A 13,988-nucleotide genomic window follows, 5' to 3' on the forward strand; every position below is an offset into this window, starting at 1 on the left:
CAGCCCGCGAACATTTTAGCCAATCGAACGGCCCGACCGTTGTAGTGTTCAGATAAGCGCAAGCATAGCCTACCTCCAGATGTTCATTCATGTGTGTTGTCCATGAGGGCTTGACGGAGAACGCAGTGTTGCAAACAACACGTTTAAACATTTTGCGACAATGACGAATGTCGAGGAACCACTTCTTTGTCTCTCCGCGGACGTGAATGTACAGTTTAGCAGATCTATTTAGAACGAAATGAATACGTGTACAGTATGTGACGTAAGAGCTAAGAATAAACAGTGCGGCCCTGTGCCGTGATCTCAAAGTCAGATGGTCCAATGGCTATGATTGGACCTGCAGGTTAAATTAATTAACGAAGGTTAATTCATTAATGTCTACACACACAAACTCTGAGCTCGACTAGAGCTCTTTCCAGCTCTAGTATCTTTGGTGTGCTATTTGTGTTATTTGCTATTTGACTTGGCAACATGCACTGTCTTGGACTGTTGCCTTCCCACTCCCCTCTCTCTCAACACACCTGCTCGTTGTTGTGACACCTGTTTCCTTATAGCCCCGCCCTCTCACTTCATTTCACTCGTATCGATTCTGCCGTTGTCCTCCGGCGAGCGCAGGGTTGGCCGCTGTGACTGAAGAACATGTGCTTGGCGCTTAATGGCCCGAGGTTATTTAAAGGGATGCACTAACTTTGCCCTTTTCACCGCCCCAATAAATTCTACCTGCTCATGTGTGAGTTGGTGGGGTGGGGGGGGGGGGGGGGGGGGGTAGGGGGTAATGTCGGTCGATCGATAGCCTTACACGCCGCTCTTGCCGTCGGCTCCAGTGCCGTGGTTCGCTACAGCGGGTGTGCCGTCGCCACGAGCTGTCCACTCCCCTGTGACTCTGCTCCTCCTCCTCCTCCACTCCCCTGTGACTCTGCTCCTCCTCCTCCTCCACTCCCCTGTGACTCTGCTCCTCCTCCTCCTCCACTCCCCTGTGACTCTGCTCCTCCTCCTCCACTCCCCTGTGACTCTGCTCCTCCTCCTCCTCCACTCCCCTGTGACTCTCCTCCTCCTCCTCCACTCCCCTGTGACTCTGCTCCTCCTCCTCCTCCACTCCCCTGTGACTCTGCTCCTCCTCCTCCTCCACTCCCCTGTGACTCTGCTCCTCCTCCTCCACTCCCCTGTGACTCTGCTCCTCCTTCTCCTCCACTCCCCTGTGACTCTGCTCCTCCTTCTCCTCCACTCCCCTGTGACTCTGCTCCTCCTCCTCCTCCACTCCCCTGTGACTCTGCTCCTCCTCCTCCTCCACTCCCCTGTGACTCTGCTCCTCCCCCTCCTCCACTCCCCTGTGACTCTGCTCCTCCTCCTCCTCCACTCCCCTGTGACTCTGCTCCTCCTCCTCCTCCACTCCCCTGTGACTCTGCTCCTCCTCCTCCTCCACTCCCCTGTGACTCTGCTCCTCCTTCTCCTCCACTCCCCTGTGACTCTGCTCCTCCCCCTCCTCCACTCCCCTGACTCTGCTCCTCCTCCTCCTCCACTCCCCTGTGACTCTGCTCCTCCTTCTCCTCCACTCCCCTGACTCTGCTCCTCCTCCTCCTCCACTCCCCTGTGACTCTGCTCCTCTTCCTCCTCCACTCCCCTGTGACTCTGCTCCTCCTTCTCCTCCACTCCCCTGTGACTCTGCTCCTCCTCCTCCTCCACTCCCCTGTGACTCTGCTCCTCCTCCTCCTCCACTCCCCTGTGACTCTGCTCCTCCTCCTCCTCCACTCCCCTGTGACTCTGCTCCTCCTCCTCCTCCACTCCCCTGTGACTCTCCTCCTCCTCCTCCACTCCCCTGTGACTCTGCTCCTCCTCCTCCTCCACTCCCCTGTGACTCTGCTCCTCCTCCTCCTCCACTCCCCTGTGACTCTGCTCCTCCTCCTCCACTCCCCTGTGACTCTGCTCCTCCTCCTCCTCCACTCCCGTGACTCTGCTCCTCCCCCTCCTCCACTCCCCTGTGACTCTGCTCCTCCTCCTCCTCCACTCCCCTGTGACTCTGCTCCTCCCCCTCCTCCACTCCCCTGTGACTCTGCTCCTCCTTCTCCTCCACTCCCCTGTGACTCTGCTCCTCCCCCTCCTCCACTCCCCTGTGACTCTGCTCCTCCTTCTCCTCCACTCCCCTGTGACTCTGCTCCTCCTCCTCCTCCACTCCCCTGTGACTCTGCTCCTCCTCCTCCACTCCCCTGTGACTCTGCTCCTCCTTCTCCTCCACTCCCCTGTGACTCTGCTCCTCCTCCTCTTCCTCCACTCCCCTGTGACTCTGCTCCTCCCCCTCCTCCACTCCCCTGTGACTCTGCTCCTCCTCCTCCTCCACTCCCCTGTGACTCTCCTCCTCCTCCTCCACTCCCGTGACTCTCCTCCTCCTCCTCCACTCCCCTGTGACTCTCCTCCTCCTCCTCCACTCCCCTGTGACTCTCCTCCTCCTCCACTCCCGTGACTCTGCTCCTCCTCCTCCACTCCCCTGTGACTCTGCTCCTCCCCCTCCTCCACTCCCCTGTGACTCTGCTCCTCCTCCTCCTCCACTCCCCTGTGACTCTGCTCCTCCCCCTCCTCCACTCCCCTGTGACTCTGCTCCTCCTTCTCCTTCAGTCCCCTGTGACTCTGCTCCTCCTCCTCCTCCACTCCCCTGTGACTCTGCTCCTCCTCCTCCACTCCCCTGTGACTCTGCTCCTCCTTCTCCTCCACTCCCCTGTGACTCTGCTCCTCCTTCTCCTCCACTCCCCAGGGGCGGCCATGTCGCAGTTCTGCACCATGACGAACAGGGAGAGGCAGCAGCAGGCGGCAGCCATCTGCAGGGAGGTCCAGGGCTCCGGGAGAGGTATCACGTGACCACACCACTTCCTTGTTTCCTCACCTCTCTAACCTCAGTCTGTCTGACTGCCTCTCTCTGCCCCCCCCCCATTTATCAACTGGTGCACACGGACAGACAGACAGTTAGGATGATTCCAAGGGCCCTGCACTGACACTATTACTCCTTTTTTTTTAAATTATCATAAGGTCTAGCCTAGGCTTGGGGGGGCCTAATATTCTATTCTTTTATAGGGCCCATAATATCTAGCGGCGCTCTTGCACACAACTATTAACACTTTCACTTTGTAGAGAGAGTATCATCTCATTCTCAACACCATCGGCATTCTAAGAAGCTACGCCGCACCCCTCTCTACTGCCGGGCAAATCAGATTTATTGGCCAAAGCAGCGAATCCCGTTTGTCGTCATCCTTTGAACATGCTATTTCTGGGCGACCAGGCAGACAACTGGGGAGGTGTCTGAGGGCCAATGACAGCTGAAGGATATTCTAGCAGGCCCAACTTCTCATTCTTTGAGGGGTGACGGCATCTCTATGATCAGCATGCATTTAGCTACTAGCGTCCAGCGCTAACCACAAGCAGAAGCGCCTGACGAGAAAAGACAATTTATCATAGGGACAGGAATACTGAGTCAGCAAGATGCAGTGCAGAGCTGTGGGATACCGATAGTTTATTGGTAAAATATAATTAGCTTTTGTGTGCGGTAGGCTTGTATGTTCAAATACTGTCAACACAGTGAAAAATTACCTGTCAGACTAATCGAGTATGACATTATGTAATGATTGCATTTATGTACCATACATGATATAATGTGCCAAATACCCAGAAAAATGCACATGTACTGTATACAGTAAGTATTATGTCCTAATAGCTGAGGTGTGTGTGTGTGTGTGTCAGATGCAGAGATGGACCTGGGGAGGAAGGTGAGCGCCCCTAAGGACATCATGCTGGAGGAGCTGTCGCTGACCTCCAACCGGGGATCCCGCCTCTTCAAGATGCGACAGAGACGCTCTGAGAAATATACCTTCGAGAGCATCCGGAACGACACCAACACACAGATCAATGTAAGCTTGTTTAAAGGAACATAACGTTTGGGGAAATTAGTTTACTTACTTATTTTCCATCTTCCCCAGAGTGAGATAAGAAGAGACATACCCTTCTCTTTTCTGCGTGCAGTAGGAAGCATTGAGACCCGTTAGAGTCATTAGCCTAGCTTAACTCAATCACTGGAAGTGGGTTCGAAAAACATTAGTGCAGGCTAATGGCTCCGACAGGTCTCAATGCTTCTGATTGCACGCACAGAGAAGAGAAGGGTATCTTCTTATCTGACTCTGGGGAAGATGACAAATAAGCTAATTTTGCCAAAAGTTGACGTGTTCCTTTGAATGGAACAGGCCAGTAGAGCCCTGTGGGCTCTGATGTAACCAGGATGTTGTCATTGTTGTCTTATCTGGAGTGGAAGACAAGTTGTTGGAATTCAGTGGTCCGCCACACACTCATGGCACACAGGGGCACAACCATTTTCTTTTGAGAAAGTAGTTAGAAGAAGTAGTTAGCAAGTACACCCCCTGGACATGACGCTAGTATGTTTAACACAGTGCCAAACTGATATTAATTTGACCCCTGTAGTCGTTAGTCAAATTAATCCATGCACGTTGTCGAAGGAATGTGGTCTCCTGAGGCTCGTCCCCGAGTTCGCTCCAAGGCTAGCAAAGTGATGTCTAGATACAAAGAAATGAAATAACATGCTGTGCTAGCAGTTCTACTAAACAACTGTATTATTAAAAAGTAATTACATATTTTGTATTAATCATATTAATAAAAGTTTGAATCTTTAAGGGTAGAATGTAACTAACAAGTTCTGTTGGCCAGTGTTGCCAACTTATATCTATTATATATTATATATCTACTATATCTATCGACTTTCCAGACTCCTTTGGCGACTAGTTAAATCTAGTGAGTTTTTCTGGTTGTTTGGGGAATGATTGTGTTGACAAAGCTCTGCAAAAGCATCTAACATATACAGTATGTCCCCTTCCAGGAATGTGCACTGGATGTTAGAGTGGCTGGGGCGAAGGTTTTAAAAAAGTGCACTTAAAGTGTGCGGCGTGCGCAGCACATTTAGAAACAAAAAGGGTATCCTTGTTGCGCGTCAGTTTGTGAAGGGCAGCCTGGTGCAGACAGGGGCTGTAGAGTATGAACGAGGAATCACTGGAGCACACAAGGCGTTTGAGGCCATTTATTAGGTGCAGATAAAACGACTAACGTCTCGACAATTACATCTTCATCAGTCATGGTGAGAACAAAGGCTGGGTAGTACCTGTAGGTTCTGGGCTGGTCACCTGGGCAGGTGAGTGGGTGGAGCAGTGCATACAAACAGCCAATGTCTCTATTCCACCAATGGAGTGGCTGATCTCAGGGAGGTCAGTCCACAAGAGGGCAAAAAATACAAAGTATAAGCACTCAAAGTATACAAAACATATACAAAACACTAGAAGAACGTAGGAGAGGGGGCATATCTATCAAAAGTCAATGGGACAAAGTCTATCAATACTGTCAATACAATAAATTTAACATTGTCAACACAGACAATTACATGGGATCAGTGCAAATAGGTAGAGTACCTTAACAGTCAAAAGTCTACAGAGAGCAACACTAAAGTGTGAATGAAGTGCACTAATTGTACTAAATAGGCTAGGTAGGTAAGTAGGCTGAGTACAGCTGGCTATAAGAAGTATTCTCTTCATTGAGTCCAGAGGGCTCTAATGTATTTAGAGTGTGAATCCAGAAAGCTTTTTTGGGGGGGATATCGCCACCTGTCTGAGACACAGAGAATTTTTCTATACCCTAGAACATTAGCGAAGCTGGGGATCCATGGTTGCCTTGGATGTAATGACGTGCAATGACGTCACAGTCTAGATTTTTTTTGTGTGTATGCCTGTTTTGTGTTCGGAGATTCTGATTTTGAGGGGGCATTTTGTTTGTCCAATATAGGCTAAACCACAGGGGCACGTCAATAAACATATAATATGTGTGCTATTGCAATTGATAAAGGAAGATATGTTGTATTTTCTTCCTGTAAGAGGGTGAGTGAAATCTTTGGTGTTTGTGGAGTTTGAGCATTGGGCACAACTGCCACATCTACCCCTGGGGTGGGTTACGTGAGCGTCTACATGAAAAGAGAGGAGGCTCAGACTCTCTAAGAGTGGGATCGCTCTGGAGAACGCGCCAGTGTTTTCAAACAATGCTTTGCAGTCTCCCTGCCGCTGGTGTGTACTGGGTAGAGAAACAGAGGCGGGGTGGCGTCTATTGTTTGGGCTTCTTAGTGAGGAGGGAGGGTCTGTCTGAGTGGAGTGCTCTGTTGTAGGCAGACTCAATGTCTCCTTGTGCATAGCCTCGTGCCTTAAAGCGGTTGGACAGTTCTGCAGCTTTAGACTTGAATTCTAGGATAGAGCTACAATTTCTTCTTAGGCGTGACAATTGTACGACTGGGATATTACGAATAAGGTGGTGGGAATAGTTACTGTCTGCTCTGAGCAGCGTGTTTCTGCTGAGGGGTTTACGATAGATGCTGGTCTCAAGTTTATCATCAACACCCTTAAATATGGTGAGGTCCAGAAAATCAATATGGGCAGTGTTGGACTCCATTGTAAATGATACGTAGCTAGTGGTGGAGTTGACATATAGAATAAAGTAATTTAGCTCTTCTATAGTGCCCTTCAATATCAGTAGAATGTCATTTATATACCTGCGCCATAGGCCTATTTTAGAGTGGAAGGGATTACTGTTAGGAGTATAGATAAATCTTTCTTCCCAGAAGCCCATGATCAGGCAGGCGTAGGAAGGGGCAAAGACACTACCCATAGCGGTACCCTGTGACTGGAGGTAGTAGTTGCCCGAGTAAAGAAATTCTTAAGTAGAATAACCTCGGCTAGATTGACTAGGAAGATGGAGGGAGGTAGGACATCTGTAGGGTGTTTGTCGAGGTAGTGAGAAAGGGCTTGCAGACCAACATCATGGGGAATACATGTATATAAGCTTTGGACATCGAGAGACACCAGGATATCAGTAGATTCACATTTCACATATTTTATGATATTCAAGACATCAGTAGTGTCACCAAGGTAACAGGGCAGGTCATGCACATATTTCCTCAAAAAATGATCAACATATTTAGATAGCGGTTCAGACTGTCTATGCTGGACACAATAGGAGTGGGGGATCAACAATAGATTTGTGCACTTTAGGGACACCGTAAAAAAAACAGGACAGATCGGGTGATCTTTCATTGAGAATAATTTTTTATTTTTCAGTTAATATCCATCCTCTTTTGTCATCTATCTCAGCTTTAATGCTGGCAGTGGGGTTGGAATACAGGGGATATAGTTATTGGTGTCCATTAGTCTGACTTTAATGTAGGTCAGTACTACTACTTGCCAGAACGCACAAGTGTATCTCCTTTCTAAACAAATTACTAGGCGCTATAGCAAAAGTTAGAAGCCTACAATTAAATTGCACTGTCAGTTACTGTCCATTATGAGCCTGTATGCCCACTCATTATAGAACATTAGCTGATGGTAACAAGTAGGCCTACTTATATTAGTTAGGCAGATCATTGTTTATTACATTCTGTCTGATGTTTATTTGTTTTGTTGTATGTTGTCTGTTTTGTTTCGTATGTTTTGTTTATTGTATTTATTGTGTTTTGTGGCCTGCTGTTACTATAGGACCCTCTCGTAAACGAGATATTGTATCTCAAGAGGTAACTCCTAATAAAGAAATGTATAATTTGTGATAACTGTACCTGCTATGCTTTCCTGTCACTGAGCCGTCACAGTACCCGGGGGGCTGTAGGTTGCCACTGTTATAAAGATGCATTACCCTACAGCTATCCAGTAGAATGAACGGTTACGTTAGAAGCTTACAATCAAAATTGCACTGCTACTGTTTAATGATGATATTACAGAGCATTCAGCAGCCTATTCTCTTTAATTGGACAGAGAGAGAGAGAGAGAGAGAGAGAGACAGAGAGAGAGAGAGAGAGAGAGAGAGAGAGAGAGAGAGAGAGAGAGAGAGAGAGAGAGAGAGAGAGAGAGAGAGAGATGACGTTACCTGGCTAATATTATGAGAGAGATTATGTTACCTGGCTAATATAGGCTAGCCTACATTAGCTAACTAGCTAGGCTTCCGACACAATAAGACCATTACGAGGGAGAGAGAAAGAGAGAGTAACTGATTCTCGCGTTAGGGCACTAGCAAAAGGTAAAGCACATCAATATATCACTTTAACGAAAATGAAACTGTTTACTAATGTCAGTGGCCACATACCTGTAACACGCCTGTCTGCCTCAAAAAGACATTTAATCGACTGACTCTCACGAGTCACGACTATCGAGTGCCTATCGCGTGCGCGTACAGGTAGACAGCTTGTTTCGTGTGCGGGTGCATTTGTCTCGCTCACAGTGCGCGCGCCGCGGGAGCTTGGAAAACAAGAGAGAGGGTAGGTAGGGCATCGCCCGGGAGAAACAAGTTATTTTCCAACCTGATATTTTGATAAAATCTAAATCTATTAGGCAGGGCATGCTCTGCACAACAGGAATTTATTTATTTAAAAAAAAGATTAAGCCTGCAGAAAAAAACACTTCTCTATGAGAGGTCCCTGCCCCCCTGAGGTCTATGAGTGCACGTGCCTGTCCCGTTCCGTGGTTAACGTTACAACCGAGCTCACGAGTAGGGCCTACAGCGAGGGCTGCCGTCTCCTCCTCACTACTCACACAGCACTCACTCGGCCAGTCGGACTAGATAGCAGCCCCGCAGCAAATATGTAAATAGTTTGTAGGTCTACATTCATTAGGCCACTGCATAGACTATCTGTAAAAAAAGAAAATAAAAACTGTATATTAAATTGTAAAAGTTATAATTATATGGCAACACAATTTACAAATGTACAACAATACAAATGTTTGTAAATAGTTAGATTGTAAACCTGGCCAGCCTTTTCTATTCATGGTGCCTCTTTCAGAATTTGATATTATGCTAATTAGTTGATTATGTCATCGAGCTACTTCTAGCTACTTTTGGGAGAGCCAACAGCTACTTCCCATACAGAGTAGTTGGCAACACTGCTGTTGGCAAATTCCTCTTTTCACAGTTTGGAAAGTATCAGAAGCACTAGTGTTCATTTGGAAAGTACTAGAGAGATTTTGTTTGTTTGTTTGTTTGTTTGTTTGTTTGTTTGTGTTGTAACCATGAGATGATCACGCTGTATGAAGTTATCTTTGGCTAAAATTGATGTAATGTTTTAAGAAGGGGATGAGAGAGAGGGCTCTAAATATGATAGAAACAGGTGTGAATTGAGGGCAGATGGGACTCCTTCACTGAATGTCTCCAGATCATAACCTCTGACCCCAACCATCCACAAGAGGAAGTTGACCTGAGTCCCCCAGGTCATATGACTCAAGAAACGTAGCTATTCTCAGGATGCGGTGCTCTCTTAGACAGAAGAAGAAAGTAGCTATTCTCAAGATTCTGGGCTCTCTCACACTGAAGAAGAAACTTAGTTATTCTCTCGTTTTCCTCAGAGTTGATCATTCACTCTCTCCTCAAGAAAAAGCAAGACCATAACCAGGATCAAGCAGAACTGTTGAAGTTGTCGGTCAGGAGCTGTCAGGGTAGGGTGACGAAGCTGGCCAACTCAGTTGCCCTCTCTTTCTAACTAGAATATTACTCTGATGTTATGGTTTTATTGTTTGATCGTTTATTACGCTTTGCTATTGCTTACAGCCCAGATAATTGACTACTTAATAAAGTAATTTTGCATTTAAAGTTTTAGTCATCTATTGTCACTTTACTCTCCCCCTGGGAGGCTGAGCCCCCCTCGATGAGCAGTGTTATTGCTCCTCTGTAACTGTAAAAGGTCAGGTGTATGCATGCAGAATAGGTCCTAATACTGTAGGTTATGCTAGATAATATCTAATAGATATTGAACACCTCCCTGTGAGAAAAGTGTACTTCTCTGTAAATTAAACTCTAGCAACCACACCAACAGACATCTCGCTGAGTGGAGCTACCGTTAATCTAACGTGTTTTAAGACTTTATCCAAACTTCCAGGTCACAGTAAGGGTGCAGACTTGAGTGGCAGTGGGGGTGGGGGGTGGGGGCGTAGAGATAGGAGGTAGTTAGAGGACAAGTCCACTCAATCCCAGCTTTATACTTCATTAGAATCCCAGGGAGGGTGAGACCATGTGGGCTGAAGAACTGATATCCCTTAGATGAGAGCTGGAGCTGAGCCCTTATCCTGGGTGAGCCCTTATACTGGGGCTCCAGGAGACAACGTGCATTCATGTATACATGTGTTAGTTTGTCACATGTGTATCAATTCATTTTTCCCATTGCCAAGTACATTTTGCAGTGTACACTAAAAAAACTATGTTTGGTGTCTCAGTAAAAGTATAGTCTATTCTTCTCAGGAGCCTGTCTACTTTCTGCTGCAAATCCACAGTTCAGAGCTTGAGGTGTTTAGTAGCTCTTTTGGTGCTTGTTCTTACTCTGTATAATGCATTGAGCATGTCTATGGCAGCAGTAACACTATATGGACAGGCAATCATGGTTTGATTGGATCTTGTTCGAGACTTACTTTCAAATAACTGCTTACATTTTAGACCAAACATGTGCCTATTTGCCAGCGCTATTTATAAATTGAAACCATAAAAACAAAGGTAGAATGTTGCTTCAAGCTGTCAACATTTCTCAAGTCCTGAGGTAAATCCTTTCAAATATCACTGGGATGATGAAAGACCATCACCATAGGCATACTAGCACAGAACATTCAGGCCTGAGGAAGTCAGATTGGTTGTGTTGAATCATCTTAGGAGACTCAGATCTCACACAGGTTGCTTGAATTTTACCATTATTAGGTCTATTTCATAGATATCTGTTGTTGTATGACTGTCTCCACATGTCTCTCACTTTCAGAATGGAGTGACTCTTCAGGTAGAAAGTCAGGAATCCACAGAAAACCAAGATGGCAAGGAGGACAATCTGGCTGCCGACCAAACTAACACGCCCGTAGCAGACCCAGATAGCATCGCCCCGGGTGAGTGCTGTTACCCCAAGGAGAAAATAATGTGTTTGAATGTGCTAGCGCGGGGTTGAGATACATGGAGCTTCCTTGGACACATGATCATTAAGTCAATGTAATACATGTAGGTACAACAGGGTGCTGGGTACAGTATCTGTAGTTTGTTACAGTACATGCTATCTTGGTCCTGGTGGACAGTTGACAAATGAAATGCTTTGCTCAGTCAGAGATTGTGCCTTCATTGTTTTGACATTTTAGAAATTCAATTGCTTGTTTTTTGCTGAGGCAAAGTTAATTTTGTGTGGAGAAATATATTCTCGTTGCGTGGAATCTCCTGACCTTCGACAGAACCTGATTCTCAATCTTATCCTCTCTCTCTCTCTCTCTCTCTCTCATGCCCGCCCCCCTCTCTCTCTTTCTACACTCCAGTTTACAGTTATAATTGCCCGATCCCTCCACAGGAAGCATGACGAGTATTTCCTGTGTGTGCTACAGTCTGATAGCATCATTGGGAGATTGGCACTGAGATCCCACTGGAACCTCTATCCAGCCTAGTCAACAGAACACCCTATTAGAGGGTGAGCACATGGAGGCAGTATACGCTATTTCTGGAACTTACGACCACTCCGCCATACCACCTTGAGAGGGCGTCAGCGGTTATAGCAAGTCCAGAAAACTGGGACAGAGGGTATTGGGTATCAAACATGTGTAATGGCTCCTGGAATAGCTTCAGAATGGACCAGGCCTTGTGGTTTTGTGTCTCCCTGGTTTGGTCACTGTGAGGCTCTGGTGTCGGTTGCTAAAGTGATCTAAACTCAAAGTTGGATTATAATGGTGCTCATCTGAAAAGGAACAATATTTAGTCTCTCCGGTGGTCCAAGACGCCTCTTAGTGGTGTGGTGGACATGAGGCGATGGAGTCGTTTCACATTTGGACTTTCCATGTCACTTTTCATATCAACAAACAAAAAACAACCTCTGTCTCTCTCGGGCCTCGTCTTCTTCATAAGCAACCGCATTCCACTTAGACAGGAATCTCCCCTCATCTATCTATCAACCCGACTCTGAGTGTTTCCTGCCGTGCTGTGCAATCACAGCACATTTCCTTCGATATATTGCGAGCAGCCAAATCCAGAACACTGCATAAAAATATTTACTGGCCTATGCTAACATTTTGTAAAAGATGGCCCGACGACAACTCTAAACCAGCCCCTGTGGGGGGGGGGGGGTTGGTTTGGACTCCATTACTTCCCCCTCAGGGCTAAACATAAACTCAGGAAGGGGAATTGTCCACTGGAAGAGAGTTGGACGTGACATGACACCCCTGGTTACATAACCCTGTGTGCTAGCTATACCCCCTTTGGGTAAATCTCACCTGTTTTGAAGTAGAGTCCTTTGGATAGCCCCCCCTCCTTTGCATAATCCCCTTGCTGTTACACAGGAAACAGTCACTCGTGTTGGCGTATTGTAAAGATTGACTGCCACGTTTTTCCCAGGAGGCACTGAGACAGAGCAGTGCGGTGCGATGATGACTTAATATGGCCATTGTGTATGTTTGTTGTGATGTATGTGACCACTAAGTATCACTGTGGCGACGATGAGTTCTGGATGGGGTGAAAGAACATTTTTCGTTTTTTTTTCTCTCCAAAAATGCAGAAAGCTCCAGCTCAAGTGAAGCAATGCCTGTTTAACCACAGCTCAATTCTCATTTCTACCCGATTGGCTTTCCCTCGGTCGGGCCTTAGTCAGAATATATGTCTTTCCTCTCTCTCTCTCTCTCTCTCTCTCTCTTTCTATGACTGTTTCTCCCGTCTCTTTACATTTATCATCTGCTGAAACCCTCTAGACTTTTGCATGCTCTATCTATCTCTGTCCTCCATGCAGGTTACGGGGCCCCTCTGAAAGACGTCCCCCCGGAGAGGTTCAACAGCACGGCCATCCCCAAGTCCTACCACTCCCCCTGGAGCCAGGCCATCATCAACGACCCCGCCCTTGCAGACACCCTCCTCACTCGAATGCCAGACCCCGAAACTCAGCCTGAGGCCCCGAGGTACAAGAGCTTCAACAGGTATGGCGGGATGCACACACACACACACACACACACAAACACACACATGTGCACGCACACATGCGCACACACATGAACACACACACACACACACTACACGTACACACACACACACACACACGCACACACACACACACACACACACACACATACAAACACACACGCACAACACACAGAAATCCAGAGAAAGAGTTGCTTGCCAAAGCGATACTGTAAACTGATGGCTAACGCTAACGTCGTCGGTCCAACACTTCCAGAGTGGCGACCCCTTTTGGCGGCTATAACAAGGCCCCCAGACCGGTCCCCTCCAAGGCTCCCGCGATGGCCCCCGGCCCCGAGGCGGCCCTCCCGGACTACCCGGAGCTCCAGGGAGACTCCGCAAGGCAGCGGCCCACCTTCAACAGGACAGCCCTGGGCTGGGTGACGGTCGGCACCCCCCTCCTCCTCTCCACGGCGTCCCTGGGCCCCACATTTATCCCAGAGTCGGACGACCTTTGAACCTGTGCCTTGGTTCAGACGTATTCTGAGAAGCTGCCTGTTTGCTAGAGCCTGAAGGCCTTGTGGGGGTGGGTCAAGATTAGGTTAAAGTGAGGTAGAATTGAGAGAGGGAGGGAGAGACAGAGAGAGAGAGGGAAAGACAGAGGGAAGGAGAGAGAGAGAGAGAGAGAGAGTGAGTGAGAGTGTCCATTGAGTTCTGCTGTTGCAAGTTAGAGACGCCTGTTGTTGAAAGGTTCTCCTCACTAACTGTATGTCCCATCTATCCAGGCCTATGAGGTACAGTATTCTACTGCACTCAAAACGAAGTTGACCAGCTAGTCACGCTAGCTAGAGCTACTGCTGCAGTATAACGTTTGTATCATTTAGGTCATACTGTAAAAATCACGTGTACAAGAGTGATAATGTCTGCATGACACATTTTACTGTTTGTATTAGTCATTTGTAAGCTAAATAAAAAAGTGTAAAAAAAAAAGGTCAATCCAGATTTGTCCCGATTGAGCTTGAGTGCGTTAA

The 13,988-nt window shown here is 47.4% G+C and overlaps 1 protein-coding gene across 1 annotated transcript; it reads left to right on the plus strand.

The window, feature by feature from the left end:
* Positions 1–2,754: 2,754 nt before the first annotated feature.
* myoz2a (myozenin 2a) lies at positions 2,755–13,475 on the plus strand (the record flags this gene model as incomplete). The annotated part of the gene is made up of 5 exons (XM_084451983.1): positions 2,755–2,839; positions 3,727–3,893; positions 10,805–10,925; positions 12,794–12,977; positions 13,235–13,475. The coding sequence occupies 5 exons, from the start codon at positions 2,755–2,757 to the stop codon at positions 13,473–13,475; spliced, it is 798 nt and encodes a 265-aa protein (XP_084308109.1).
* Positions 13,476–13,988: the final 513 nt, after the last annotated feature.

Source organism: Borostomias antarcticus (genome assembly GCF_949987555.1).
Source record: "Borostomias antarcticus genome assembly, chromosome: 17".
NCBI classification, from domain to species: domain Eukaryota; kingdom Metazoa; phylum Chordata; class Actinopteri; order Stomiiformes; family Stomiidae; genus Borostomias; species Borostomias antarcticus.